This window comes from Tachysurus fulvidraco, chromosome 18, assembly GCF_022655615.1.
Source record: "Tachysurus fulvidraco isolate hzauxx_2018 chromosome 18, HZAU_PFXX_2.0, whole genome shotgun sequence".
Taxonomy (NCBI): domain Eukaryota; kingdom Metazoa; phylum Chordata; class Actinopteri; order Siluriformes; family Bagridae; genus Tachysurus; species Tachysurus fulvidraco.
In genome coordinates this window covers 14,998,800-15,026,476 of record NC_062535.1, presented here as the reverse complement: position 1 = coordinate 15,026,476, position 27,677 = coordinate 14,998,800, and the positions used below count along the sequence as shown (strand labels likewise).

The 27,677-nt window shown below is 43.0% G+C and overlaps 3 protein-coding genes across 6 annotated transcripts in view; 1 reads left to right on the top strand and 2 right to left on the bottom strand.

Moving 5' to 3' along the window:
- Positions 1 to 207: 207 nt before the first annotated feature.
- Positions 208 to 8,351, bottom strand: gtf2f2a (general transcription factor IIF, polypeptide 2a). Of its 2 annotated transcripts, XM_047803137.1 has the most exons (9): positions 8,128 to 8,351; positions 6,884 to 6,957; positions 6,771 to 6,789; positions 6,511 to 6,655; positions 2,980 to 3,027; positions 2,574 to 2,655; positions 2,325 to 2,424; positions 1,415 to 1,558; positions 208 to 642 (listed from the first exon to the last, which is right to left on the bottom strand). In XM_047803137.1, the coding sequence occupies exons 1-9, from the start codon at positions 8,191 to 8,193 to the stop codon at positions 523 to 525; spliced, it is 798 nt and encodes a 265-aa protein (XP_047659093.1). In that variant the 5' UTR covers positions 8,194 to 8,351; the 3' UTR covers positions 208 to 522. The 2 variants fall into 2 exon arrangements, with proteins under 2 accessions (XP_047659093.1, XP_047659094.1); XM_047803138.1 differs by lacking the exon at positions 2,980 to 3,027 and having other exon boundaries at positions 8,128 to 8,349.
- Positions 8,352 to 9,912: 1,561 nt separating this feature from the next.
- gpalpp1 (GPALPP motifs containing 1) lies at positions 9,913 to 12,983 on the bottom strand. The gene is made up of 6 exons (XM_047803287.1): positions 12,816 to 12,983; positions 12,450 to 12,663; positions 11,743 to 12,004; positions 11,501 to 11,665; positions 11,310 to 11,411; positions 9,913 to 10,943 (listed from the first exon to the last, which is right to left on the bottom strand). Exons 1-6 carry the CDS (start codon positions 12,937 to 12,939, stop codon positions 10,725 to 10,727), a joined length of 1,086 nt encoding a protein of 361 aa, XP_047659243.1. The 5' UTR covers positions 12,940 to 12,983; the 3' UTR covers positions 9,913 to 10,724.
- A 342-nt stretch (positions 12,984 to 13,325) lies between these two features.
- pibf1 (progesterone immunomodulatory binding factor 1) overlaps positions 13,326 to 27,677 on the top strand; it is a 32,750-nt gene continuing 18,398 nt past the window's right edge. For 2 of the 3 annotated variants that reach the window (XM_047803284.1, XM_047803285.1), the window contains exons 1-10: positions 13,326 to 13,486; positions 13,735 to 13,993; positions 14,108 to 14,208; positions 15,338 to 15,536; positions 15,665 to 15,784; positions 15,946 to 16,079; positions 16,712 to 16,820; positions 16,906 to 17,087; positions 17,888 to 18,013; positions 19,037 to 19,135. In XM_047803284.1, the coding sequence (XP_047659240.1) occupies positions 13,742 to 13,993; positions 14,108 to 14,208; positions 15,338 to 15,536; positions 15,665 to 15,784; positions 15,946 to 16,079; positions 16,712 to 16,820; positions 16,906 to 17,087; positions 17,888 to 18,013; positions 19,037 to 19,135 (1,322 nt within the window). In that variant the 5' untranslated portion in view covers positions 13,326 to 13,486; positions 13,735 to 13,741. The remainder of the gene's footprint in view (positions 13,487 to 13,734; positions 13,994 to 14,107; positions 14,209 to 15,337; positions 15,537 to 15,664; positions 15,785 to 15,945; positions 16,080 to 16,711; positions 16,821 to 16,905; positions 17,088 to 17,887; positions 18,014 to 19,036; positions 19,136 to 27,677) is intronic. The other variant, XM_047803286.1, reaches the window with a different exon arrangement.

The window sequence follows — 27,677 nt, the reverse complement described above, 5'->3', positions numbered from 1 at the left end:
AAAACGGTGCCTATTGGTGTAACTGGTTGGTATAGAAAAGTTCCAAAAACCGTATTCAGTACTAAGGTTATCGGATCTGATTCCCGAGGTTTCTGCATTAAATCAGTTCTATTCAATAAACATCAATAAAATATCAAAGAATATCTTTGACGGTGGTTTGAGAAATCAGGAAGGTAAATAAGACTTGTACAAGGATGAGAGACAGGGTTGAATTTTTGTACTAAACCTTTTACTTCAGCAGTGTGTACATGCCTTAAAACTGATCCTACAGTCATAACACAGGGTTTATCTACATGCTGCTCTCCATCATTACATCAGTCATTATTCTGCAAAAATAACAAACTTATTCCTGATAAAAAGTAGTAAAAATTCTTAAAAACTGCATCCAGATCCGTGCTCCTAGATTTTACATTACGCTATTCAGGAGGCAGGATATGTTTCCATGACAACCGGCCTACCTCGTTACAGCGACAAACTGATTTACAAGATAACGGAAGGAGGAGTGTGAGTAAGAGGAGCTGCTCAGTCGCTCTTCTCCTCGTTCTGGTAATGTCTGTACTCGGGCTTCAGCTCCCAGGTGTTCTTGTGAGTTCCCTTCACGTTGTAGATACCGATGTCACGCAGGATCTCCTTCAGGTAAATCTGAGTGCAGGACACAAGTAACAAGTTCATCAATTCCATTTAATTTCGTTTACAATTAAGTTACGGTGATGAGTAAAAACACCCTGAGATGATGTGAGGAAGAACCCTTGAGAAATCCGACACAGAAGCAGACGCATTTTTGGTTTGCTGCAGCCAGCAAGTTAAAATTTTGATGTCATGCAGGACTGTCAGGTGTCACGCATTGAGAGTGACAGTCACGCATTTGGGTCTTTCATCACGTTCTCCCGCCACACATCGTATTTCTCACACAGAAAAACTTTTTGACTATCATATATTTAATAAGCTGCAGCGCCCAAAATGTATCTGTCCGCACCGCTGTCTCTATGGAACCGGGCAGGAATCAAGCGTCTCTCTCCTGAAGTTATTAGTCGAGCCTGACACTTACCAGCCAATCAAAAAAGAATTCTACCTGATGTGAAGAAGTCGATTCTTTTCCTGTGAGTGTTTTATTGTTATTTAACTAACACGTTGTGTCTTAAAGAACACGTCTCGCTTTTCGTCCTCTTGGACGTTCGTTTTGGTCGGCTGTGTAAACTGTTGCTGTAGAAACGAATCCCGAATAGACATCTTTAATATAAACCTGAGGTAAATAAACTACAGAAAGAGTGAAAGCTGACCAATCAGAATGGAGATGGTGGGATGATTTACTCCTCTAACAGCTTGTTGTACTTTAGCTACGCTAATCAGTCGTCAGTGTGCACGATGGGATAAACAAACAAACAAAAACAAACCGTCTCCTCGGGGTTCTTACCACGGGCTGTTTGGTGATGTCCACCAGGTCTTTAATATTGTAATACTGATGCTTCTCAAAGGCAGAGAAGAGCATGTCCAACACCTGCTGCTTGTCTGCTCGTGCTCTTTTGCCTTCTTCCTTCTTCTTTTTCTCATAATCCAGCTGGGAAGAAAAAAAAAACAATTAAAAAATGGCTTCTGATTCCTGCTAACACGCTTGTACGAGACATCGAGGCACCACAACGACCTGGAACTAGACGTCGACAAAACATTCGAGACACCGACCGAGCTGTTCGGTATGCCATGTTCGTATCCATGACAACAAACCGATATAGTGCTATTATATATGGCGAGCTAGCGATGTCGAGTCTATATGATTTCTGCAGTAAGGAATAACGGACTCGATGGTGTGTTGTAACAGGAAACCAACGCACCGCGGGGTGACGTGATGAAACCGAGCCGCCGATTTCTCACCACGACGCTGATTAATTTCCACATCCACCTTGGTGTTTTATTCCTCTTATACCACAGCAATTTATTAACAATTACATCAATTTCATAACGTTGCAACACCGCGTATGCTTTTTTTTTATCCGTTAATAGGAACATTTAAGGTCAAAGAACGTCCGTGTAACAAAGTTGTAAAGTTTCAGCACCATTGTTAAAAAGACAATTAAATGCATCTCGTTAAGCAATAACTCCTAAAATCTCCTGACACTGGAGACTCCTTCCATGAATAGAACACAAATTTCACATACAGCAAGATACGAACTCGAATCTACGTCACGCCGTGTTTTTTGTTTTGTTATGGTAAACAAATTAACCCTTTCTGACCAATCAGCTATGAGAATTCGGCAGCACTGGGATATAAATCTATACCAAAGTGTGTTTTCCATTAGCTTTATTGTGAGATCGATATTCTTACTCACGTTATACGCGTGATTGGCCACGGGTTTGTAGTTAGTGGTGACGGCTTTCTCCAGCTGCTGAGAGAACCGGTGAGGCTTCGACGACTCCTCGATCTGCAGCCTGTAAGAAAGCAAAAGACGAATCAGAAAGCAAACAGTATATAAAGCTGTTTTTTTCTGTCCCAAGTGTGTGTGTGTGTGTGTGTGTGTGTGTGTGTGTGTGTGTGTGTGTGTGTGTGTGTGTGTGTGTGTAAGACTATACACACTTACCTTTTTAACCTCATGTAGTGCTCGTTGGCGGCTGGTCTGCACTCGGCTCGCTGCACCACCACGCCCTCCAGCGCTATTTTGTCTGTGAGGAATCATACACACACACACACGGAGTGCACTATTAAAATATGATCGTCATCTGAAAGCAGCACACACACTGTGACGACACCAAACTCCACTTCCGTTCAGTCGGAGACACCATTTTCTCCAAAACTCTCGTTACACACGTCTCTCCGTTTTCCCGACACACGACCTACCGAAAATCTTAAAGTCTGCATGCTGATGATGATGATTGTCTTATCATCTCACACCACAACTTCTAAGCATTGTCAGTTAAAACTGGTGTGTGAGACTCTGTTTAATCTAAAGACGCTCCAATAGTCCTGAGAGTAGACAGAGGACTCACCTGGACTCGTACCAGTACCTGAACCGCTGCCTTCAGCGTCTGACTGGCCTACGAGAAGGATGGCAACATGAGAACCAAAGAAACACACACACACACACACACACACACACAAGCCAAGCCTCACACACACCACACAGTGAGTAACCTGTCGCCCCAATCCCTATTCTGAAGCACGTTCACTTCACTCCTCCTCCAACAGCCAGAGTCTCCGAACACTGTGTTCTTAAAGGTGTTTAAACCACAGACACACACACACACACACACACACACACACACACACACACACACACACACACACACACAAACACAAACACACACACAAACACACACACACACACACACACACACACACCTGCACCAGTTATGTTCAGTAGGGTCAGTGGTGTCTCAAGTGGTTAAGGCTCTTGGGTTGTTGATCAGGGTTCAAGCCCCAGCACTGCCAAGCTGCCACTGTTGGGCACTTGAGCAAGACCCTTAAACCCTCTCTGCTCCAGTGGTGCTGTATCATGGCCGACCCTGCGCTCCGACCCAAAGCTCCTCAGTAGGGACTTGTGAAAAAAGAATTCCACTGTGCTGTAACGTACGTGTGGTGATTACAGCGAAGGGTAACACCTCCAAAACTCTCATCGGAGTCAGGGGAAAACAACGAGAGTGGTTCGAGACTAGAGCCAGGAAGGACACAGTAACTCAAATGATGAGCAGAAAAACACCCAAACTGAAGAGAACATTGTTTTTATGCCTATGAAGCCCTCAGATTCTTGCTCTAGGCTGTTATTTAAGTTACTATCTTCCCTTTCTGCCAGCTCAGACCAGTCTGTTCATTCTCCTCTGATCTCTCGCTCATCAACAAGGCATTTCTTACTTCTGCTCATGGGAAGTTTTGTTTCGTTCTTCCCTGTGAACGAGCGGAGGGGAAGTCGTGGCCTAACGACTCCTAACCTTAAGGTTGTGGGTTCGAGTCTCGGGCCGGCTATGACTGAGGTGTCCTTGAGCAAGGCACCGAACCCCCCAACTGCTCCCTGGGCGCCGCAGCATAAATGGCTGCCCACTGCTCCGGGTGTGTGTTCACGGTGTGTGTGTGTGTGCACTTTGGATGGGTTAAATGCAGAGAACAAATTCTGAGTATGGGTCACCTCACTGAGCCGTACGTCACGTCACTATAGAAACAATGCAGGGATAGTATAAGTGTATTAATGTAATGTTATAGAAAAGGAATCTTCTGACCAATCAGGATTGAGGATGCAGCTCAACAGCACTGGAAGACTGGAAAGGCACTTCACACACACAAAAAAAATAAATGCTGAAAAGGAGTGTTGTCATTTTGTACTCGGGTCGTCCTGAGCGCTGGAGTGAGGAGAGAAGAAAACTTCTTCATATTGAGATTGACGTGCAGAATCTCTCTCAGGAAAAACCCCCAAATCAGTCCTGACACTGAGGCAAACTCCAGCTCAGCCTCAAACACGAGCAACGTTGATCATGCACACACCACACATACACGCAAAATCCAAGCGTAGCACAGAAACACCGCTCATATGAGAGAGAGAGAGAGAGAGAGAGAGAGAGAGAGAGAGAGAGAGAGAGAGAGAGAATATTGATTTGGTTTGTGAAAACCAGGTTACTGTCACAGAAGTGCACCATTGAATCACACACCCCACGGCAACACGACACGACACACGTTAATCCATTAATAAAACAGACATGAAGGTCGCGCACGGAGCAGCAGCAGGAAAGCTCGAACACACACGGACACGTTCATCACACCAAAACTGCTGATCAATCATCAATGTGAATCACCCGGGTAGAGAAATCAAATCGAGAATGAAGAGCAAGAAATAACAGAGAGAGAGAGAGAGAGAGAGAGAGAGAGAGAGAGAGAGAGAGAGAGAGAGTGAAGCTTAATGACTTACCTGTCCAGCAGCAGCTCAGATGTTTCTACACATCAGCTCTTTAATATTAGCTCTCAGACTATCACTGAGCTTTCATTAGGGTTTTAAGAAAGACATTTTGATTGATTTAGTTATTTATTTATTAATCTATTTATTGACTCTGGGACGCAGTATCGCTTAGGCCGTGTTTATCATCGCAAACCACAGAAGGTAGAAAAAAGCAGAGGATTTAAATGACTCTGGTATTTAAAGGCAGGGTCTCCGACTGAGTGGGGCCGAATAATAACCATAAATCAAAACAAACGTGTAGCCAATGAGCGGAAAGGGGCGGGGCTTGTCAATATGGGCGGAGAGAGTGTTCAGTGCACGTGTGTGACAATAGCAGAAAGCGGTTTTAACATTGACATGGAGGATAAAAACAAAGAAAAAAAGGCTTACGATAAGGCAAGTAGTAGGACATGTTAATATAGGATCAGCTTTCCAGCGCTGGAGAGAACTGAAGGAGCAGGAAGTTGGCCACATATTCACAGGTTGGAGTTTCCCGAGTCAATAACTCCTGAGCTAAACGCTGTTACTACACAAATAACACCTCTTTACTATCGTAGTAATGTAGAGAGGCAGCTACAACCGCGTTTTGTGTAGTAACAGCGTTTAGCTCAGGAGTTATCGACTCGGGAAACTCCGACCTGTGAATATGTGGCCGACTTTACTTAAGACGCCGAGGCGCTTTTTTCCTTCTCGATAGGTGAGTAACGTTGGTTTTGCTTTGTTACACAGAACTAATATATGCCTTTGTCCTTTACATCATTATGCTTGTGTGCCATTTTTGCTTGTTTGTTTATCTACAATCGTATTGTTCTTCCCTTCAGCTATGATAAAGACACGTTTCTTTCCATTAGTTGCCTGGGTTACGTATGTGTGTGTGGGCGGAGCTATCGATACAGGGGTGGGACCCGTTTGGATTAGGGGCGTGTTTGTTTTGGTGATGTCAATCGGAGACCCTGCCTTTAATTCTGTATGTTTAATTTCTATTTAAATACATTTTGACTGTTCACTTAACATCCTTAAACACTAAAACTGAACTGATGCTGCTTTGTATGATAAACAAATGACCTCAACACAGCAGTCTTAGCTAAATATTACCTCAGTAATAACAGCAAGCCAAAATATTTTTCTAATAAGCTAATTCGTGTTAGCATGTTAGCTAATCCTGTGACTTTAAAACAAACAAGGCTCTATGACCAGCTAACTAACATTATGCCAGCTATAACACCATTAATCATGGTAGCTAACAAGCTAGCTATCTGTTATAAAATGTTAAATAGTTCACGTTCGAGCTAGCAGTCATTAGGCTAATGTTATATCCTAGATGAAATCATTTGCTAAGTCTGCTAATAAGCTAGCTAACAAACAATAGAAAAGAAGTGGTGGATAATAACATTAGCCAAAGTAGCTAGCAAGCTAGTTAAGCTTTTATAATGTGATTGAAATGGATGGTAACTACTTAAATCCAGGTTTTTGACCAAGCGAGCTAAAAGAATGCTAATAATGATGTGCTAATAATGAAATGCTCAGTTTAGGTCTGAGATCTCGGTCACTTTAAGCTGTAACATAACCCCCGTGTCTCAGGAGGTGAACTCTTTACCTGAGAATGTCTCTGTGTACACAGCCAGGGTCTGTCCCCCGACCGTCTGCAGGGTGAACGGGTGTTCACGAGGTGCTCGCACCATGGACGCCTTCTCCCCCATGCTCTCTATCGTAGTCAGCTCCTCGTTCAGCGTGAAGGACACCTAAAAGAGAGAGAGAGAAAGAGAGAGTCAGGACTGGGACACGATGCATCTCTTCTACGTTTAAACCATCTCAGAGTCCAACAGACAGTAAAACACTGCGCACTGGTATACTCACCTCAGCCTTCCCCTGATTCCTGTAAAAAACACAAACACAAAAATCTCTCAGTATTAATATTCTGTGCTAAACACCTCCTAATGAACACACGGATTAATAACCATGTCACTCACTTGCCAATTCTGAGCTTTCCCACTTCTCCTCTTCCTGACGCTTTGGCCCATTGCTGAGACAAATACTTCGGTACCTGTGTGACAATCAGGACTAACGTTAGGTCTATAACAGGCTCAAGAAGGTGTAAATGTGGGCATTTCCATTCAATATTAAAAGAGAAGATCCTAGTAAAGATAAAAGTTATTCACAAAGCATCTTAAACCTTAACAAAAAAATGTTAGGAGTAGAGACGAGCACTTTTGGGTGGCTTAAGAGCTTCTTTATCTGAGGAGAAAAAGGCTGAAATGTGAAGAGGGAGAAGAAATGTGTTCCAGACAAGCGATGACACACGATCTAGAGATGACAATAAGACAAGTTGTGTATACGTACTGGGGGGAGGAAAACATGCAAACTCCACATGTGGAGCCTACCTAATAAGTCACCATGTCTCCAAGTAGCTGCATATGTTTATTGTTAATTATCCATTAAACAACACCACGGTGTCTAACGGTCTACGAAGAGGCTGCATCCGTGAACAAAACACCAAGACGAATAAGTGTTTTATTCCTTACATATACACGAACGAGGTGTTTATCACACAAGCGTTTATTATTACATTCCTAAGATCTAGTGCAATTCGATTTAGGACGTTATATCCTAAATATATGGTGGGGATAACTGGGAAGTTCAGAATCAGAACCAGGTTTATTGCCAAGTTCTGTATGGTTCCACATGTACATGAATGTGTCTTGGTGTGTAGGTGCATAGTGATAATAGAGAAGAAGCATAAATATAGAAGAGAAAGTTAACAGAAACAGTGACATTCCAGCTTAAGTCTGAAAAAAGGTAAAGCTTCTGTTTATGTCGTTAATAAAATGAGGCTTGTTAATAAACAAATAGATAAATAAATAAATACACAAACAAATAAATAAATACATAAATGAATAAATAAATAAATGTTAATTTAAAAGCAGCAGCCGTATTATGTTAAGCACAGATCCCTTTAACTGTGACGAATGTGCTGATGAAGAACCGTCGATTGTCACCTCATCATGATGAAAACTAATAATTATATAATTGTAATGTGTCCAACTTATTCAGAGAAAATTATGGTGCAGGCGGATGATTTATGTGAAGCAGAATTCGGGTGACATTATATGTATATATTATATCTATATAAATATATTTACTACACAGTATTATTAGCAATGCTAACGACGCTAGCTAGGCTACATGCTAGGCTACATGCGCGTGCGGTACTAACCTTAACCAACCAAACGCCTGTGTTTTGTTTCGCTCCGGTTAAATCCACGTCTGATCTTTCTGACATTCTCACTGCTCGTGTCGATAATTAGTTGTTTTTTTATTATTATAATTTCATCAGGATCTGTTATGTCTGATCAGAACATAATGCGCTGTCTTACACACAAAAACACACTGGGACTGTTTACCACCATAGAGCGGCACAACAATCACGTGACCTCTGTCGTAACGTCCGGTTTCTCTCTCCGCCATGCTTATTCTTCTTCTTATTATTAAAATCGGCATAAATCATAATTGTTTGAAATTAAACGTAAAGCAATATATAATAGCCTAGCTTTCATTTATAGCTGATAAAGTCTAATATAACAATAAGATATAAGTATTATAGCTGTAATTGAGGAGTCAATCACTTACATCCATACACACGCCTATGAAAATAAATATATCAATATAAAGGGCTCTCAGGTGACATCCCCAACCCCCCCCTCCCCCAAACACTGCAATAAGGGTGTTGTGTTTGGTAAGGATCACTGAAAACAATTTAACCAAATACAAAGGATTTATTCAATTTCTATTTATTAATTTGTGTGTGTGTGTGTGTGTGTGTGTGTGTGTGTGTGTGTGTGTGTGTGTGTGTGTGTGTATGAGAGAGAGAGAGAGATTATGACTGGTGGTGTTTATTGTAAGTGTTTGTTTCCTTTTTTGGACCCCTTTATCATTTGTAATGTTGCTCCCATATAAAACAGTTCAGCAAAAGCTCAAACATTTTTAGGGTCATGATTGAGGACAATGTCCCGTCCAGAGACAAGCTGTTTCGTGTTGAGGTTTTGTTCAAAACCGAACATCGAAAAAACACTCTCGGCATCAGCATTAGAACGTGGAAGCACTAAAACCAGTCATATAATGTCAGTCATCATGTGATAATGAAAATATGACTAGGCCTAGACCAGTGGTTCTCAAACTTTTTCGGTGTGCGGTCCCATTGTATACAGTGCATCCCTACTTGTCTTTCCCCTCCCAAAAAAATAAAAATAAATTTATGACATAAAACATTCCAAAACTTAATATTTGAATTAAACAAAACACATTAAATTATACAATGTAGTGCTGTTGGTTAGTAGCCTTATTTTTCTGAGATTTAATTACACAGAATTTATGATAAATTCATTATTTTATAAAATGTCATAAAACCGGGGCCTCCGGCACCATCTCAGGGCCCCTGGTTTGAGAACCACTGGACTAGACCATTTGTTCTGAGCAGGTGTTGTCAGTGAACAGGCTGTAAAACTGTTGGCCAAGTTACAGACACTCATGAAAAACTGATGCTGATTATCTGGGAAACGTCTCTAACGGCAATCAAAATGTAATTTTTTGTGTCAAACAAGAATTTGTGAATTTGTTGTAACATTAAAACAGGAGATCACGACTTACTCTGTGCTCAAAGTGATGCTCGCAGCTCCAGTGGTTTTCTCTGTGGGCGAACGAGGATGCTGAACAATTCCAGGATATGCTTTTTTTTTTCCATTGGTTGTTGTGTTAAATCTTACCCATATACAATAGTGCTATTTTCTGATTGGCTATTGTGTAGCCTCTTTTTTTTGATTGGCTGATAAGTGTCAGACTCGACTAAGAACTCCAGAGGAGACGCGCTTGATTCCTGCCCGGTTCCATAGAGACACCGGTACGACAGATACATTTTGGGTGCTGCGGCTTATTAAATACATGATAAATACTACGTTTTTCTGACAAATACAATGTGTGATGGGAGAGCGTGACAAAAGAGCCCTGAAAGTATTATAACTGTAATTAATGAGTCAATCACTTATACTCACAACACACGCCTATGAAAGAAAATACATCAATAAATAAACAACAAAATTGACACAAAAGCACCAAAATGTGACCAGAAATGATATTGCTTTCAATGGGTTTTCCTTGGGACAAAACAGCAGGTTAAATGTAACCCTGTGTAAGATAAGCCTCAGAAAATAGATGTATGGATAGAGATCAAATTAAGGAAACAAGGAAATCTCATTTTTAATCTCATCTTTATAAAAGCATGAAAATACAGCACAGGAAAAACAATTTTATATTTGACGTCACATCCTCTTGTGGTAAAAAAAAAAAAAAAAAAAAAAAATCCCAAACCCAAACTACAGAGTAAAGACAATCCTGTACAATATCATACTAATAGAACTGGAAGTATGTCTTGTTTAGGACATTATGTTTGAAACCCTGTTGATGTTCAGAGAAATCTGAGAGCAGACAGGAGATGTTTCCAGTTGTCACCATTTGTGGTTGATTGTTCAAACTACTACTCAGCGTGGTGGCCCGATGCTCAAGTTTCCAGAATGCTGCTGTCTATATTCTGTAAAAACATGTATTTGCTTTGGGGCAAAGCTAATTTTCAGGGCCAGAAATCCAGCATGAATCATCACTTGGCAATGTGTAGAATTCTGTTTTATATTTCCTAACTGTTCTGATGCATTCTATCATATTATATGGTAAAACGAGATAACTTTAGACTTTTACAAACCGCACATTTAATGGTGTCCATGATTTTTTTTAAACAACATTACTTTAGGTGTAACAAGCTCCTCAGAGGAACATTCGATCCTTGCTGTGTGAGAAGCGCGTGTTGAGCTCTTGACTCTTCTTCAGCAGAGCTTTCTTTTGCGCCTCGTCGAAACGGTTCACCTGCAGGTCGGCGTCTCGGTCGAAGGGCCTCCTCTCGACCGGCTTGTTCGAGTCCTCCTCAGCTTTCCTCTTCATTTTCTTGGCGTGTATGGTCATGAGCGACTCCCCTCTCTTGGAATCCTGACAAGGAGAACCAGCGGTTGTACAATTAAAAAAAAAAAAAAATAAAAATCGACCTACGTTTCCTTTTACAGTGAAATAGATTTCTAAACAGACAAATTGTTCATGACCCTTTAACAGGAAAGGTGCCAATAATTTTGAAACTAGCATTCTGACCGACCAAGACTAACAACGATCACTAGAACAATAACCGCAAGTGTAGGGCAAAGGGTGTCAATAATTTTGGAGTTTTCTGTATATTTATAAAGAGGTGTAATTGATATGCCTTTAAACCGTAACCTTCGTAGAGCTGAGTGTTTAGAAACAACAAACAAACAAGAACGAACAAACAAACAAACAAGAACAAACAAACAAACAAACACTTACGTTATACTTGGACACTTTTTCTGCCATTTCCAGATCTTTCTTGGAGAGACGAGGGCCGTCGTCTTTGGACGTCTCTCCTTTCTCTTTCGCTTCCTGTCGCTCCTTAAAGACAGACAGATTCAGATAAAGCATAAGATCAGACGAGGAGTGGGATAAAAAAAAAAAAAAAGTGTCAAAACTTCGAAACTGACCCTGGCTTTGCGCTCTCGGTCGGCGGGCGTGTCTGTCCAGATGGAGCGGTCTTTATTCTCGGGTCCTGATCTCTTCTTAAAGGTTCGTGCTTCTAATCCGACATGCTGCAGCTCAGGAGGCAGCTCCATCATCCAGCTCTCCCTCTGAGGCTTCTCAGTCTCATCCTGAAACACACTGAGTGACTCAGAACAAGCTAAAGTTTTAGATCTGATTGGAACAGCAAAGAAAGCAGAACTCTCACTTCGCGCCCCAGTAATCGGTCCTTCATCCTTTTCGCTCTTCTTTCAAAGTCCAGTGCCACGGAACTCTGAACTTCCTCTTTGGATGGCATGGGCCCAATCACGTCCCCGTCCTCTCCCTCACTGCTGGAAGACTCCGCTTTGTATCCAGGAGGAAGTGCCGGTCCTAGAATCCCTCCTTCTTCACTCTCTTCCTCATCCTCATCATCATCATTCTGCTTCCTTTTAAAGCCCGGAGGCAGCGCGGGTCCCAGCACAGGCAGCCTACATGTAACGAAAGGAAGTTCAATAGAAAAGGGTGCAGTACTCAGCCCTGTGGGTCACCACGGGATAAATCACTTAGGACTGAACGGGTTCCAGATGGTCATAACATGATTTTAATTGAAAACAGAATGCTTAAACAGGGCCTACAGAGACTCAATACAATTCACTGGACACGATCAGCAGAGTTTATCTGAAAGCTGACTGACATCTGATTATTTCCTAATAGGAATTCAGAAATGATGGCACAAAATATAAAGGAATAACAAAAACAGGACAAATCCACCGACTCGTTAAACGTCATATCCTCTGTAACGGGACCTGAAAAAATACCAGTATCTAGCTGCAATCTTATAAGAACAAAAATCAGTAAATTTGTACTAATTACGTCCCAGGACTGGAGCATCAAAGAAGAGGACTTTATCCCTTGATGTTTATTTTGTCTCACCTTTCAGGTGAACTGCCTTGCATTTGGTATCCTGGAGGCAGAGCTGGACCAAAGAATCCATCATCATCATCCTCCTCCTCCTCCTCACACCTCTCAGCTGCCTCTCCTTTGTATCCTGAGTATTTGGCTCTCTTGAACACGACTTCTTCCTGATCACTAGATGAGCTTGAGGACTCTGTGCGTTTATACAGAGGGGGAAGAGCTGGACCTATGACTGCAAAAGATAATATAAATGATATGTTAAATACACAGCGAAATAAATTGTATCCAAATCAAGACATACAAGGTTACTTTGCTTCCTGGGTTTGATCTTGATGCACAGACTAGTAGCATATTAGCTCAATAGTTAGCATTTTTTAAACATACTCGTGTCGTCTTCATCTGATTCATCGTTCCTGCCGGCTCGTAACCCCGGTGGTAAAGCAGGACCGATTATATGATCACTTGACATGGCTACAAATCCATTCAAATGTAACAACAAGCAAAACATACACTACCAACGCATAGAAAAATACCAACTTCTGGTTTCAAAATAAAAGTCCTGAACTACCGTCAGTCAACGCAAGATGGCGCTCAAACCGTTAAATTAACGTCAAGAGGAACAGAATAGCAAATATAGTTTGCGTTATATTGACTTAGAAAATCAATAAATAATGAATACGTTGATTCAATATTAGTTTAAAATGTTTTATATTTTTGCAGTTAAATTATATGCGTAATATAACTTTGTATGAGATATAGTTGTCTGTCTGTCTATCTATCTATCTATCTATCTATCTATCTATCTATCTATCTATCTATCTATCTATCTATCTATCTATCTATCTATCTATCTAATTATGTATGTATTTATTTACCCGCTTGCACTAAAACCACACATTTGAGCAGTGGCGTTATTACACTTCAGTCCTATAGGTGGCGATATCCGTTGGAAGGCAGACACTTCAATGCAGCGAAGAAAAGGCAGTGCGTGACTTCCGGTTTGCTTTGTTTTGGTGGTTACTAAGCGGCGGGACGCTTGAACAGAGTAAAGTTTGGTACGTGGCTTTAATTGGATTTAAGACATTTGACCTTGTTTTAACAACACAAATGGTGTCACATATCTAACACTGTGTAGTGTTTTAGCCTCAGTGTCAACAGGCTGCTAAGTTCGTTAGCATAACTGCAGTCTTTGATGACTTTACTAGCGTCAGTTTTGACCGGAAGTTAAGTTAACAAGAGCAAAACAAGTGTTAACTCTCTCTCTCTCTCTCGTCACACTTATTTAATTGCATTGTTTCCTCAGCTGGAACATGGCCCCTAAAAAGCAGAAGGCGAGTCAGCGGGTGAACATCTCCAGCTCACTGGAGTCAGAGGAGATCAGTCTGGAGACCACAGTTCCCACGGAGGACATCTCCTCCTCAGACGAGAAAAGCAGCACTCACAATGTCACCAAGCAGGTGCTGGAGAGGAAGGAGCTTCTGCACAACCTCCAGCTCCTGAAAATCGAGCTTTCACAGAAAAAACTCATCATCGACAACCTGAAAGTGGAACACCTGACCAAAGTGGGAAAGCACAACGATGATGTGATGTTACTTTGTTTGAGGTGGGATTGGATTGATGTGTGTGTGTGTGTGTGTGTGTGTGTGTGTGTGTGTGTGTGTGTGTGTGTGATGTAGATGGAGGAGCTGGAGGAACAGCTGAATGATGCTCTGCATCAGAAGCAGGTCCTTGCACTTCGTTTGGACAGTCAGCTCAAAGTGCAGCAGGATGAGAACAGGTTAGTGCTCAGTACACACACACACACACACACACACACACACACACACACACACACACACCTTCCTGCCCTGGTAAGGTTTGTATACTCAAACTCAGAAGATTCTGTCAGAATTCTCTCAGAAGAATTGAACCTTACAGATAACCAGACAGGTGGATGGATAGAGATAGAGAGAGGGACATAGATTAGACAGACAGATGGACAGGAGGATGAACGGAGGAATAGACAGGCAAGAGGATGGATATAGCTGGAAGGAGGGAGACAGGAGGATGAATACACAGGGGTAGACATACAGAAAGATGATTACACAGACAGACAGACAGAAGGATGAATGCACAGAAGGACAGACAGAAAGACAGAATACACAAACAGACAGGAGAGCAGACACTGGCAGGTTAAAGGCAGGGTCTCTGATATTTGAGAAATGCTTCAGAAAACTGAGTCGGGACGACAAGCTAAACAAAAATCAAAACTAGCGTGTAGCCAATGAGCAGGAAGGGGCGGGGCTTGTCAATATGCGGCAGAGAGAGTGTTCAGTGCGCATGTGTGACATTAGCAGAAAGCAGTTTTAACATTGACATGGAGGATAAAAACAAAGAAAGAAAGAGAAGAAAAACTTACGATAAGGCAAGAAGTAGGACGTGTTAATATAGGATCAGCTTTCCAGCGCTGGAGAGAACTGAAGGAGCAGGAAATTTTGTGTAGTAACAGCGTTTAGCTCAGGAGTTATTGACTCGGGAAACTCCGATCTGTGAATATGCGGACGTGCGCACTGAACACTCTCTCCGCCCATATTGACAAGACCCGCCCCTTTCTGCTCATTGGCTACACATTTGTTCAGATTTTTGTTTTGTTTGATGGCCCAACGCAGTTTTCAGAAGCATTTCTCAAATATCGGAGACCCCACCTTTAATGTCTGTGTCTGTCTGTCTGTCTGTCTCTCTGTGTGAGTCGAAGTACTTTACTTATTTTCAGTTTACACATAATTCAAGTCCCTGTGCAAACCCTGTCTTTACCCCAGATCCCTTTTTAGGGTGTGTAGATAGCCGCATCGCTCACATCCGTGTGATGGAGAACATTCATCACGGCATCGACACTAACACTGTGGCGTGTCTCGTCTCGGTCACAGGAAACAGCAGGCTCTGATGAAACAGGAGATGGACACCATTTTAGTGCGCCAGAAACAGCTGGAGGACACAAACCGGCAGCTGTGCGAGCGAGCCGGCGACATCCGGCGCAGCCTGAGGGACGTCGAGCTGAGCGAGGAGAAGTATCTGGAGCTGCGAGATCTTCCTGAAGACAAGCTCTCCATCCCTGAATATGTAGCGGTAAGCACATTGATGTACATATCGCTCATAAGTGTGTGTGTGTGTGTGTGTGTGTGTGTGTGTGTGTGTGTGTGTGTGTGTGTGTGTGTACATGAGCACAGCTGTAATCCCTTCCACTGTGGATTCAGGTGCGCTTCTATGAGGTGGTTACACCGTTAAGAGCTCTGGTGACCGAGCTACAAGCGAAGAAGCACCAGCTGATGGACGACTTGGACAGCCATCGCAAACAAATCAACTCCCTCATGGAGGTACAGAAGACCTCACTATTCGTATGGAGGTAGCAGTAGAAGAAGGAGCTACCGATAATAATAGTGCTTTTATTTTTCTCAGGTTTTTATTTAACATACTCCACGTTAGCACACAATCGAATAGTCTAACGTTCTTCAGCTTATCTGATGTTCACGTCTAGAGCTACGAGGACGAGAGAAGAGCGCGATCAGAGCTGGAGATCCGCAGCCAGAGACTGACGCTAGAACTGGCCGACACCAAGCAGCTCATCCAGGAGGGAGACTACAAACGTCAGAACTATGACAAGGTCAAGCGGTGAGGACATGAAGCGAAATATGTGGATGGCTCACACACACACACACACACACACACACGCGCGCGCGCGCAGGCATATAGAATGTCTTTGTATACTGAAGCTGAAATTAAGAGTCTCAGACACTGTTCCAGCATGACGATGCTCTTGTGAATAACACAAAGCCTCCAAGCTCCATGACGACGCCCTTATCTAGAGTGACTTTATACAACTGAGCAATTAAGGGTTAAGGGCCTTGCTCAGGGGCCCAGCAGTGGCAGCTTGGTGGATCTGGTATTCAAACCCATGACCTTCCGATCACTAGTCCAACACCATAACCACTAGGCAACAACATCCCTAGTCATCCCTAAGACATGGTGTGTAGGGGAAGGTTGGTCTGGAAGAAGAACCCGTGTGTCCTGCACTGACCCCAGTGAAGACCTTTAAGATGAACTGGAACATCATCAGGGTCTGATCTCTAACACTAATGCCCCACATCCATGCTCCAAAAGGAGCCGAGGGCTTTAAACTGAATCAAGATGCCCATAACATCCAGAATATTACACACTTTCTCAGCATCATTTCTTTCTATTTTAAACCCGTTCACGTGACAATCCGATGGTAATCGCAACGGCGAACGCTTTGTTTGGCTTAGAGAGAGAGACGTGTACGAAGCCGAGGTCAGAGAGCTGAGGAAGAAGCAGGAGATGACTGACCTGACCCAAACCGCCCTGACCAAGGAGAGGAACGATCTCAGCAAAGAGGTAACCGACAACCCGAACGCTCCGCATCCAGAGAACTCTCTTCATCTCCATTTGATCTAATCCTGTGTTGGTTCTTATCGCGCAGGTGGCCACGCTGCAGCAGTCTGTCACGCTGCTTCAGAAGGATAAGGAATATCTGAGCCGACAGAACATGGAGCTGAACGTGCGCTGTGCTCATGAAGAGGATCGTCTGGAGAGGCTGCAGGTGCAGCTGGAGGACTGCAAGAAGGCCAGAGAGGAGGCTTACGACAAATACGTGGCTTCCAGGTCTGTATACTAGCCCGAGCCTTAGGGAGAACTTTCAAACATACCGATTACGTTTACGTCATTCATCGTCTTGTGTAGCATCGCGAGAACTCTGTATTGCATCCGTCAGTGGATAATGCTATATTATAATATAATATAGCAATGCTATATTACCCAGCATGCACCATGCAAGTGTATATATATATATATGAACGATCGACAGTCGTATCGACGTGTTAATCAGAAGCCCCGCCCACTCCCTACTATCTCATGTTTATCTTGAGCTTTCGTCTCAGTTCAATTTTCTTGCTCAAAGGATGCACTGATGCAGCGTCCGCACTTCCTCTTAACACAACCTAAAGTTATTAAGTCAACTCTATCAGCGCATGTCTAACATTAGACAAGTTCTCGGTTAGCATCTATTAGCTACGCCGATTAGAAACTGCAGTGGAAAAAAAAACTCTAACAGGCAACAATCACTTTAGGGTTTCATCTGATGGAGTAAAGAGATTCCTGAAGTCTACGCTGACGTGTCAAATCAAACCGTTCACAAATAACATTAACGACCGTTTGACGCATCAAACCTTTTCAAGCCACGTCAGATCAACAGCAGGAAAATGTCTGCTGAATGTGAGGAACGGTTCAACCATTCAAGATGGCAGGAGTTAACTGAATATCAGGATTTTTTTTTCCAGTATTCACTCTAGACAGAAGTCCCTAACTAACAAACATTTAGCTTCTAAGCAATCGGTTCGGTTTTGGATCAACACTCGAAGTGCAAAGTATTTTTGCATTAAAGCGACGATCCGTCTCTCCACCAGGGATCACTATAAGACCGAGTACGAGAACAAACTGAGGGACGAGCTGCAGCACATCCGACTGCAGACCAACCAGGAGATCGAGAGCCTGCAGCGCACGTCCAAAGAGCTGTACGAGAGAGAGAACAGGTGAGCTTCTGTCCCAACAACTCCGATCGTCCTCACATCGGGGCTTGATAAATAGAATTTGTTGTATCCTGGAGGGAAAAGTTCTTCCGTAACACGGGCGGTTAGAAAACACTCATCTGCTTCTGTAGGAACACAAACCTACAGAAACTCAGCATGCAGTTCTCCACATGGCCACTAGGAGCGCTGCAGTTTGAACAACGGACTCCTGAAGCTTTACAAGTTCTGCACTAGTGACCGGAAAAAAAAAAGAAATTGCATTCTGGGGTTTTGAGTCCAAAGTTTGACCACAAGTCCTCTTTATGTACATGTGCAACAGAATTTATTTATTTATTTACTGAATTCTTACTATGTTAAACGTCTGTGGAAAACATCGAGTGAGCAACAAAGTCGATTTTATTTTAAACTTTTTTTTTTTTTTAAATATTTAAACTTTTTTTTTGAATAATCAAGTCTCGCAAGGACGCGGAGACTACAGCAAGCAACACATTTTAGCTAAGCGTGTGAACATTTTACACTTTTCTGTGTAATTGAGCTGGTTGTGTGTCATCATGCTAATTGCTTAATTTTTATTTATTTATTTATTTATTTGTTTATTTATTTATTTATTTATTTTCTTTTTTTTTTATCTGTAAAGATCAGGTATAATATTTCATACCAAGGCTCTGCAAACAGATTTGCGTATTGTGAAATGCAAAATAAAAAAAAATCAAATAAAACAATTCTTGCTCCCTAGTAATTGGTGATAATATTCAGGTCACTCGATGATTATAAGAATGTCTTGGTTTGCAGCGGCGTTTGTTAGAATCACAACGAAGAAGAAAAGTTTAGGTTCATTTATTTTGATAGTCATGAGTTTAGTGTATATTTACATGCATATGCAAATAAGCAAGCGAAGAATTTGTTAAAAAAACACCGAAATCAAAGTTTTTATTCAACGTGATGATGATGATGATGATGATACACAAGGAGCTGACTTTGTGTCTGCTTTGTTTTTTTTTTTTGGTTTGTTTTCCCCCCCATTAGAAACCTGCGTGAGGCTCGAGACAACTCTGTGCTCGAGAAGGAGCGAGCCGTCGCAGCCGAGAGAGAGACACAGGCCAGATACAATCAGCTACTCGAGCAGTGAGTGCACAGGCACACTCTCTCTCTCTCTCTCTCACACTCACACTCACTCTCTCTCACTCTCTCTCTCACTCTCTCTCTCTCACTCTCTCTCACTCTCTCTCTCTCTCACTCACTCTCTCTCACTCTCACTCTCTCACTCTCTCTCTCTCTCTCTCACTCTCTCTCACACTCACACTCTCTCTCTCACACTCACACTCACTCTCTCTCACTCTCTCTCACTCTCTCTCTCTCTCTCTCTCTCTCTCTCACACTCACACTCACTCTCTCTGACTCTCACACTCACACTCACTCTCTCTGACTCTCACACTCTCTCTCTCACTCTCCCTCTCCTTCTCTCTCCCTCTCACACACTCTCTCTCACTCTCTCTCTCACACTCTCCCTCTCACACACTCTCTCTCACTCTCTCCCTTTCACACACTCTCACACTCTCACTCTCTCTCTCTCTCTCTCTCTCTCATACTCTTTGCTCTCTCTCTCTCTCTCTCTCTCTCTCACACACACACTCTTTGCTCTCTCTCTCTCTCACACACACACACTCTTTTCTCTCTCTCACACACACACACACACACACACACACACACACACACACACACACACACACACACACACACTGTGCTCTCTCTCTCTCTCTCACACACACACACTCTGTGCTCACTCTCTCTCTCTCTCACACACACACACACACACACACTGTGTGCTCTCTCTCTCTCTCACACACACACACTCTGTGCTCTCTCTCTCACACACACACACACACACACACACACACACACACACACACACACACTGTGCTCTCTCTCTCTCTCTCTCTCTCTCACACACACACACACACTCTGTGCTCACTCTCTCTCTCTCACACACACACACACACACACACACTGTGCTCTCTCTCTTTCCCTCTCTCTCACACACACACACACTCTGTGCTCTCTCTCTCTCTCTCACACACATACACACACACACACTTTGCTCTCTCTCTCTCTCTCTTTCTCTCTGTCATCTCTCATTCTTACTCCCACGACCTGAGTGAAAAATATTTGTGATGATTGTATTTTATGCTTCACAGGAAACACAAAGCCAGTAGCAACTATGTGAGTACTGAATAGTATCAAAGCTTCAGGTGTGACTCATTATTATGAAAGTGTTCTTTAGAAAAGGGAAGAATCAGGATGTTGAATAACGTGTGCAATCGTTCTGCTTCTAATTCTGTCGAAGCTTTTTTTTTCAACACATTGTTGATTCGGCGACTCCATTCAAAGCCCTAACTCCGATTCGTCTCTCCTAAAATCGTGCAAAAAGCAAAATCACCCAAGCCTCTCTATCTAGCGTCACACTAATCGCACAACTATTTCACTCCCTTTGTATGGAATCGAACCGATCTGAGTCACGGCTTTGTGTCTGGACTTGATAGAGTTTGAAGAGGAGGAGGGAGGACGTTCAGTTACTCGGCTCTAATAGGTTTGGTGGCTTCTCAGTCCAGTTTAACAAGCTTTAAGGGTTAATGGGTTAGTAACCAAACATCCCTGAGTCACTACAGTGCTGCTTAGGTTGCGCCCTGATGCAACACAAGCTGTTTGCTAGTCCCCCAGAGCTGTTTATCTAATGATGTTAAAAACTCCAGATTTCTGTCCTGGTCTGGTGAGAATGTGAGCGATGTGTTGGCCGTGAGAAACGCAGTAACACAGTAACTTTACACATCATGAGCTCAGGAAGTCAACCTTCTGCCACTTTATTACACAGAATATCTGCAGAAATCATCAAACAAACATCTTCACAGCTCTAACAGGAAGTCTCGACAGGGCCACGTCTTACATCTGTCACCCGGTCCCCTGTCCGCATGCACGCATGCACGCACGCACGCATGCACGAGCCCAGGTTCCTGTGAAATGTCTCAGGTCTTATATGTAAATGTTTAGCCTTTTTTCCCCCCTCTCTCTCTCTCTCTCTCTCTCTCTCTCTATGATCTGACGAAGTCTTTCACTCCTTCCTCATCAGTAATGAAGTACAACGAATAAATAAACACAGTGTTCATTTTATTTCAAATGATATCAGGCATCCCGTTCCCATCATCTGCGGGCGCCAGGTCAAGTTAAAAGCCACACACAAAGAAACAGAACCCAGGAAAAAAAAGAAAGACGGAAAGGCGTTTTCTTTTTCCTCTCGGTCACTGATGTGCGCGCGCATTCCTGATTTTGTATAAACCCTTTTACTCCACGGCCATCGTCACCAAGCTACAGCCGTTCTCCGCTCCACCATCATCCTTCTTAACAACCTTTACCATCGACCTTACTATCAGGAATCCTTCCTTCTGTCTGTGTGTAGGCCGTCCCTTTGTTAGCCGGTGCCGTGTTTGTGGATATCGATTAGGGTTAATTCAAGATTCCACCACACTTGCACACTTGATATTTTTAACTAATAATTTATCCCTTTACCTCTTGCAATGCATTGTGGGATTAAGGATAAATCCTAGACGATACGCCTTTGTAGCCGTAAACGTGAGCTTTACGTTTAAGTCACCGGTGTTTAGCCTCGACATTTCCTCCTTCCAGATGCTGATTTAAATATCTTATCAACATCAGTTTTTTTAAGCAGAACATTTTGTCATGAACTTGCATCATAGACGATGTGCACACAGGCAATAAAACATGCCCGGGTTTGCCTTTAAGGCAAAACCATTTTCATGATTATTTCGTTCCTCAAACGCCCACGTCATCGTCCTCGCAGGCAATTTTTCAGTATATACGATCCAGACCGCAGGACGTGTTTCAGACCTTCAGTGTCAACTCCATGTCCGCAGCAGCAGACATCATTAGTACAAAACGATCAATCTGGTAGATTTAGGTATTGAATTAGACAATGAGTGTAGCTCAAGAGGGAAGATCTCCATATTTATAACCATATAGAATCTGATCTATTCAAGGCATTTTTCGAACTACTCCTGACCCCACACACCCGCTCCCGTACACGGTTCCTGCCTCATGGTACATTTCAATGGTATAATCGCTTTCTGCCAAGTTCAGCCGAGGTCACAGCTTCTAAAAAAGAGCGTACCAAACCCATTATATACATGATGTTCCCTTATTAACACGTGTTTTACTTTTTACTACATTGTTTTGTTGTTTGCTGAGGTGGGAACCCAAATGCCAAGCAAGAAAGACCTGTCTTTTGGACATGAATACCTATAATTATCTTTGACAGCGGTATTCTTTAAAGCAAAGACAGACACTCTGACACTTCTCATGTTTTAACTTCTTTTTTTTAAATTTTTTTTCTCAGGCTTTTTTAGAACGAGCGTGTCAGACATTTGACGAGTTAAGTTAGTGTTGTCGATCATTTCTACCGATTTTTCAACGCAAACTTTGGTGGACACGATCAATAGGACATATACCCAGGCCATGTACAGCATGCAATCCTGTTGTTTGTGTTCTGTAAAGTTGCTTTGCTTTTTTTTTTATCTGCACAACCGACATGCACCAAGCAGGTAGTTTAGCATTTTCTAGACCTGTGACGTTCTACCCGTATTGGCATCTGTCTCTCAAAATAATTCCATTTGTATCCTGTAACCTTTGCCTCACTTTATACTATTGCACAAGTTGGAATTCGACCACTTTCTATCGGATGTTTATGGATTCAATTAACGGCTCATTATTCTGTGTCTGGACTTGATGGAGTTTGAGAAGGTGCAGGATGACAAATGAAGCCAGATCTACATTCTTTAACGCTTCATCAAGTAGAAACCCAACCGAATTGAGTCACTTGGGACTGACGTGTCAAGCCGACGCACTTTCTTTTGTCGCCAAGACGACGGTTGTGTTCCGTCATACGCAGGCTTTAACGGTCGTTCGAACCCCAAGCAGGAATTGACGACGGAACGGTTAGTAGCGAGTAATGCTAATTGTGGCCCAGACCATGAGCGGAGGGATTCGTCGTCGAATCACGTGACCTGAAATTCGTACATGTGAAAACTTGAGCCTAGCAATCAAACAAGCTAAAAAAAACACAAATGGTGTCCGTCACGTTGGAAGGAATTGTGGGGGTTATTTATTTATTTCACTGGCATGAAATAACCGATCTCCTTCCGATGAAACATGTCGACCTCGACGTGGCCTGGCCTCGTTATCTCCACCCCTATCGACAGAGTACAGTGACTTCCAGAACAGTGCGATCCAGATCTCCACCGATTCGTCGAACGCATAACGACGGCTCTGTTCTAGAACCTAGATTTTTATCTGCTATTTCTTAGAAATTTTCCAGATCTCCTCCGGAAATGATAAGTGTCTGACAAGTCTGGTAATTAAAACAGCAGATGGCATCTAATTGCTTTTATTTGCAGACTACTCCAAAAGCCTGAAAGTATGAAGTACCTCAGGGTTCTGATCTAGGACCAATTCTTTTCAGTATAAGGTTTAAACAGGTGAATGGCATTATACATTTTTTTTTTTCTTCAAACAAACATAAAAGCACATAGAAGCACGGAATGTAACTACCGCCATTTGCACCCCTTATTTTTTTATTTATTTCCTAATCGGTGCAGTGGCAGGTGTAAAAGGTATTGTAAAAGGATACAGCTTTCAACACTTGACACTGTAAGCATCTACCATTTTCTGATTTCCGGTAGGGGGAGTGTGCACACGTGTGTTTACCCCTGCACCCCCACCCCTGCAAATCCTCCCCCCTATTTCTCAGCAGTGTCAGTGAGCCCTTATTTGCCCATGTCACAGGCTCGCAGTGTGTCACTGCACTCCAGACGCATGCCCAGCATTCCAGAGGCTCCTCTGTGCACAGTTGTTGGGCATAGTCCGCGTTTTTCCGGCCCCGGGGAACGGATCGCTCACATTCACCCAGGAGCTGGGCTGACTGGAGGGGAAGGAGGGGGCAAGTGACACATGCTCCTTTCCCCGCTGTTGCTCTCCTCTCCATAAATGCCTCAGGGCTCCCTTTGCTTCTGACCGATCATGCCACACTCTCGCTCTCTTTTAACAAGGAAAAAGAGGGGGGAAAAAAGTGAAATGTAAGGTTGCATTGTGTCGTTGTGTAACGGTCGCTCTGACTCATTGTTTCGAAACATGGGAAAGGTTTCGAGGACAGAAACAAAAATGTCCATGGCTGACCGAGCGTCTAGAAAACCTTCGGCCTGTCCGTATTGTGAACACGATCAAAATGTACAGTATGTTTGCATGATCACATCTGACTGAGGGGAAAATCGGATCTCACTGATTTTATACAGTTTATATTCCTGGTCTTGGGTCACAGGAGTGGAATCCAGTGTGGTCTTCATCTCTTTGTAGCCATTTCACCTTAAGGTTCATCACAGTGTGAGTTCAGAGATGCTGTTCAGTAAGGATTAGTTACCTGAATTCCTGAGTTACCGTCATCCATCAAACCAGTTCTGAACGAGGCGTTTCCACTCACAGAACCGCTCTAGTGACTGTTGTGTACAAAAATCCCAGGAGATCCTGAAATACTCAGATCAGCCTGTCACACACCAGCAACCGCTTACAGTCACAGAGGTCACACTTTCCACATTATGATGAAGAACTTTAACTGAAGCTCTTGGCCTGTATCCGTCTGCTGCCGCTGAAATACCATTGGCCGATCAGACACCTGTAGAAATTTGCAGAACGCACAAACAGTCTCTCATTCATTCATTCATTCAGAAAAATGTCTGATCTTGTCTGAGGGCATCTCGGGTCAGAAAACAAAGCTGCAAGATCAGATTAGAGCTGAGGTTTTTATCAGTTTCTACTGCATTCATTAAGGTCTGTTTACTTGCATCACGTGTGTGTGGGGGGGGGGGGTGGGGGGTGGGGAGACAAGTATATACTCAAGATTAAAAAACACATTTCTGGATTGGAGGATTATCAGAGTTTCTGCATGTTCTCGTGATCTGTGACTCAATTATGTGGAATCTCTGTTAAAGGCTTTCCCACGCGTGCAGGATCGTCTCGTTATTGCTACACAAAAATGTATGCTATGAACGTCTGTATACATAAACCTGCTTTCATCTAGGCTGTAAAATACGGAAAACACATTTATTCAGACTGTAGTTCTAGTGTTTTATTTCTAATCCTAATCCTTACACACACACACACACACACACACACACACACAGTTTGTGTAGCATTTTGTTGTAGATTTTGACGTGGTTTTAAACATAAACCTCGAACGTAGCAGGAAATCAAAACATTACGTTTAGATCAAAATCTAAATCCGGCTAAATTTAACACAATCAAAAGTGCCTTCCTGCGATAAGATCACCTCATGCCATGCCATGTCAGACTCGGAATGGAAACTTCTCCAGGCCGTAACAGGTAGAGCTGCATTCTACGTGTTGTCAAAAGCGATCACGCTAGTGAATAGTAAATACTTAAGCGCACCGATATGTGCGTAAAGTGGCATGCTTACAGTAATTATAGCTATCTTGTAATTACTATATCTTCCTAATCCTTCAAATATCGTGCGTAAAGTAAGCTAATGGAGTAGCGAAAATGGTTCTTTTGAAAGAACGAAGCTTATTGGACAAGGGTTCTTGTTCTTTTGTAGAACATCTAAACATACGGAATGTATACGCGGCTGAGATGAGAACACGGAGAGCAACAGTCAAGATCTGTTAAAAATTAAAATGCATAGGTCAAGCAGCTACTTTCTACTGATCTGACTGGCTTTTCCTCTTCGCTTTAGAGCAAACCGATGAAACTTTGTCACAAAGCAGCTTTACAGAAAGACGTAAACCCAGGATATCATTTTAACCCTAACGGACGAGAAGGATGAGGGAAAAACTCCCTGGGATGTCGAGGAAGAGTTAAAAGGAAGCTATTGGCACCTGAGTGACCGAGAGTGTGATTTATAAACCATTTCCCTGCTCTTAATGTTTGTTGGTAGAAAGTAAATGTGTGAAAAGGAAATTCGGAGTTTTAACATGCAGTGTATGCAGTTTTTTGTTGTTGTTGTTGTTGAACTGATGGAGGCTTGAGTGCAAAAAATATCAGTCCTAAAGACCGCAGAAAGGGGTCAGGATCACCTGGTGGGAAAAAAGCTAAAAGAGACTCATGCCCCTTTTCCACCGAGGCAGTTCGAGTGCTGGTTCGGAGCCAGAGCCTAATTTAGAACCAGTTCTTTCTGTTTTGACAGCCAAAGCACCGGCTCTGAACCAGGAAAAGTGGTTCTTAAGTAGCACCAAAACGTCGCTGGTCTAGACTTAAGAACCGCTTGTGTCAGGAGCTGTGGGCGGGGCTACTGTTAGCGCATTTGATAATGTTCCTTGAATATACTAATGTTTAATACACTTTTACTTTACCGCGATATGATATATTATCAGCACATGATAGTAGGTAGCTACATGCTAGGCTAAAAATTTTTTTCTGTGTTAACGATAAAATAATGTTATGTACTTTCTCGATTACAACCTCCGTTTATACAGATTACACGGAGCCGCACGTACACGTTTTATTCGCCGCGTTTGGATGACAATGTAGGTTCGCAAAGCCATGAGCATTAACAGTAAAGCAACATCCGCCATTGTTGTTGTGTTTTTGTTTGCCACTGCTGCGCTAATGTTGCTGGGACACGTGACACGTATGCAGTGACGTCACACTCGGCGCTCTGATGGCTCTCTAGCCGGTGGAAAGGCAAAGCAGTTCTTAGAAGGTTCACCAGTGGAACCAACTTTGAACCAGCACCAGCGCTAGCTCTGAACCAGCACCAGCGCTAGCTCTGAACCAGCACCCGGTTCTTTCCGGTGGAAAAGAGGCATCAGACACAACTTTGATGGACCTTAGTTTGGGTTTTTAACTCCTGATTTCGAAGGTCGAGAACAGAGACTTGAATGAAAGCTACAGCTCGAGCAAGCGTCTGGGACTGGAACGTCTTGGTTCCACCTCTGCTTGTAAAAAAAAAAACCAACAACAACTTAACAACAGAGATCTTCCACTATGCGATTTTAACCATAAGTCTGGACGCATGACTCGAGGCCATGCTCGAGCACCTAGATGACAAGCAGTGTGGATAACCATCAGCCAATCAGATCGCAGACTTATTCATCTGCCCTCATGCATGGCAAATCTCTGCACCGAACCCAGTTTATCGTTCATCTCTTTGTGTAGGACGCTGTCACAATGTCATGTTGTTTCTGTAATTAATAACATCGCCATGTCCAAGTGGTCGTTGGAATTCGAAAAAAACACTAAAGTCAAACATGACAGAAAGCAGCAGCGCAGACTCTGCTTTTCCTCGCAAGACGGACAGCTTTCGCAGAATTTACGTGAGAGGGAGAGATCACTCGGGGATCAGCTGTGTTTTCCCTAGGATCCCCAGCTGAAAGACGGCGTAGCGCCTGAGCCGATCCTGCCATCACTCACGCCGTGCACACGCCCGTGCCTTAAAATAACAAGCATCGATAACGATCATGACGTGTCAGCGGCATGGCTGCTCCGAGATCCGGAGCGTGAGACGGGTTTTATATCATGTCACGAGGTGAAAGCAGTCTTTGTGTGTGTGTGTGTTCGTTTCTGCAGAAAGTCCTGCAAGGCTGCCGTCACA

Excerpts from the sequence above, each read along its gene's own strand:
- gpalpp1 (XM_047803287.1), bottom strand. The coding sequence starts at position 12,939 with ATGTTTTGCTTGTTGTTACATTTGAATGGATTTGTAGCCATGTCAAGT. Across the intron at positions 11,666-11,742 it reads ACCGATTACTGGGGCGCGAA|GATGAGACTGAGAAGCCTCA; the intron begins GTGAGAGTTCTG and ends AGTGTGTTTCAG. Across the intron at positions 11,412-11,500 it reads ACCGAGAGCGCAAAGCCAGG|GAGCGACAGGAAGCGAAAGA; the intron begins GTCAGTTTCGAA and ends TCTGTCTTTAAG.
- gtf2f2a (XM_047803137.1), bottom strand. The coding sequence starts at position 8,193 with ATGTCAGAAAGATCAGACGTGGATTTAACCGGAGCGAAACAAAACACA. Across the intron at positions 1,559-2,324 it reads TGGCCAATCACGCGTATAAC|CTGGATTATGAGAAAAAGAA; the intron begins GTGAGTAAGAAT and ends TTTTCTTCCCAG. Across the intron at positions 643-1,414 it reads ACATCACCAAACAGCCCGTG|ATTTACCTGAAGGAGATCCT; the intron begins GTAAGAACCCCG and ends TCCTGCACTCAG.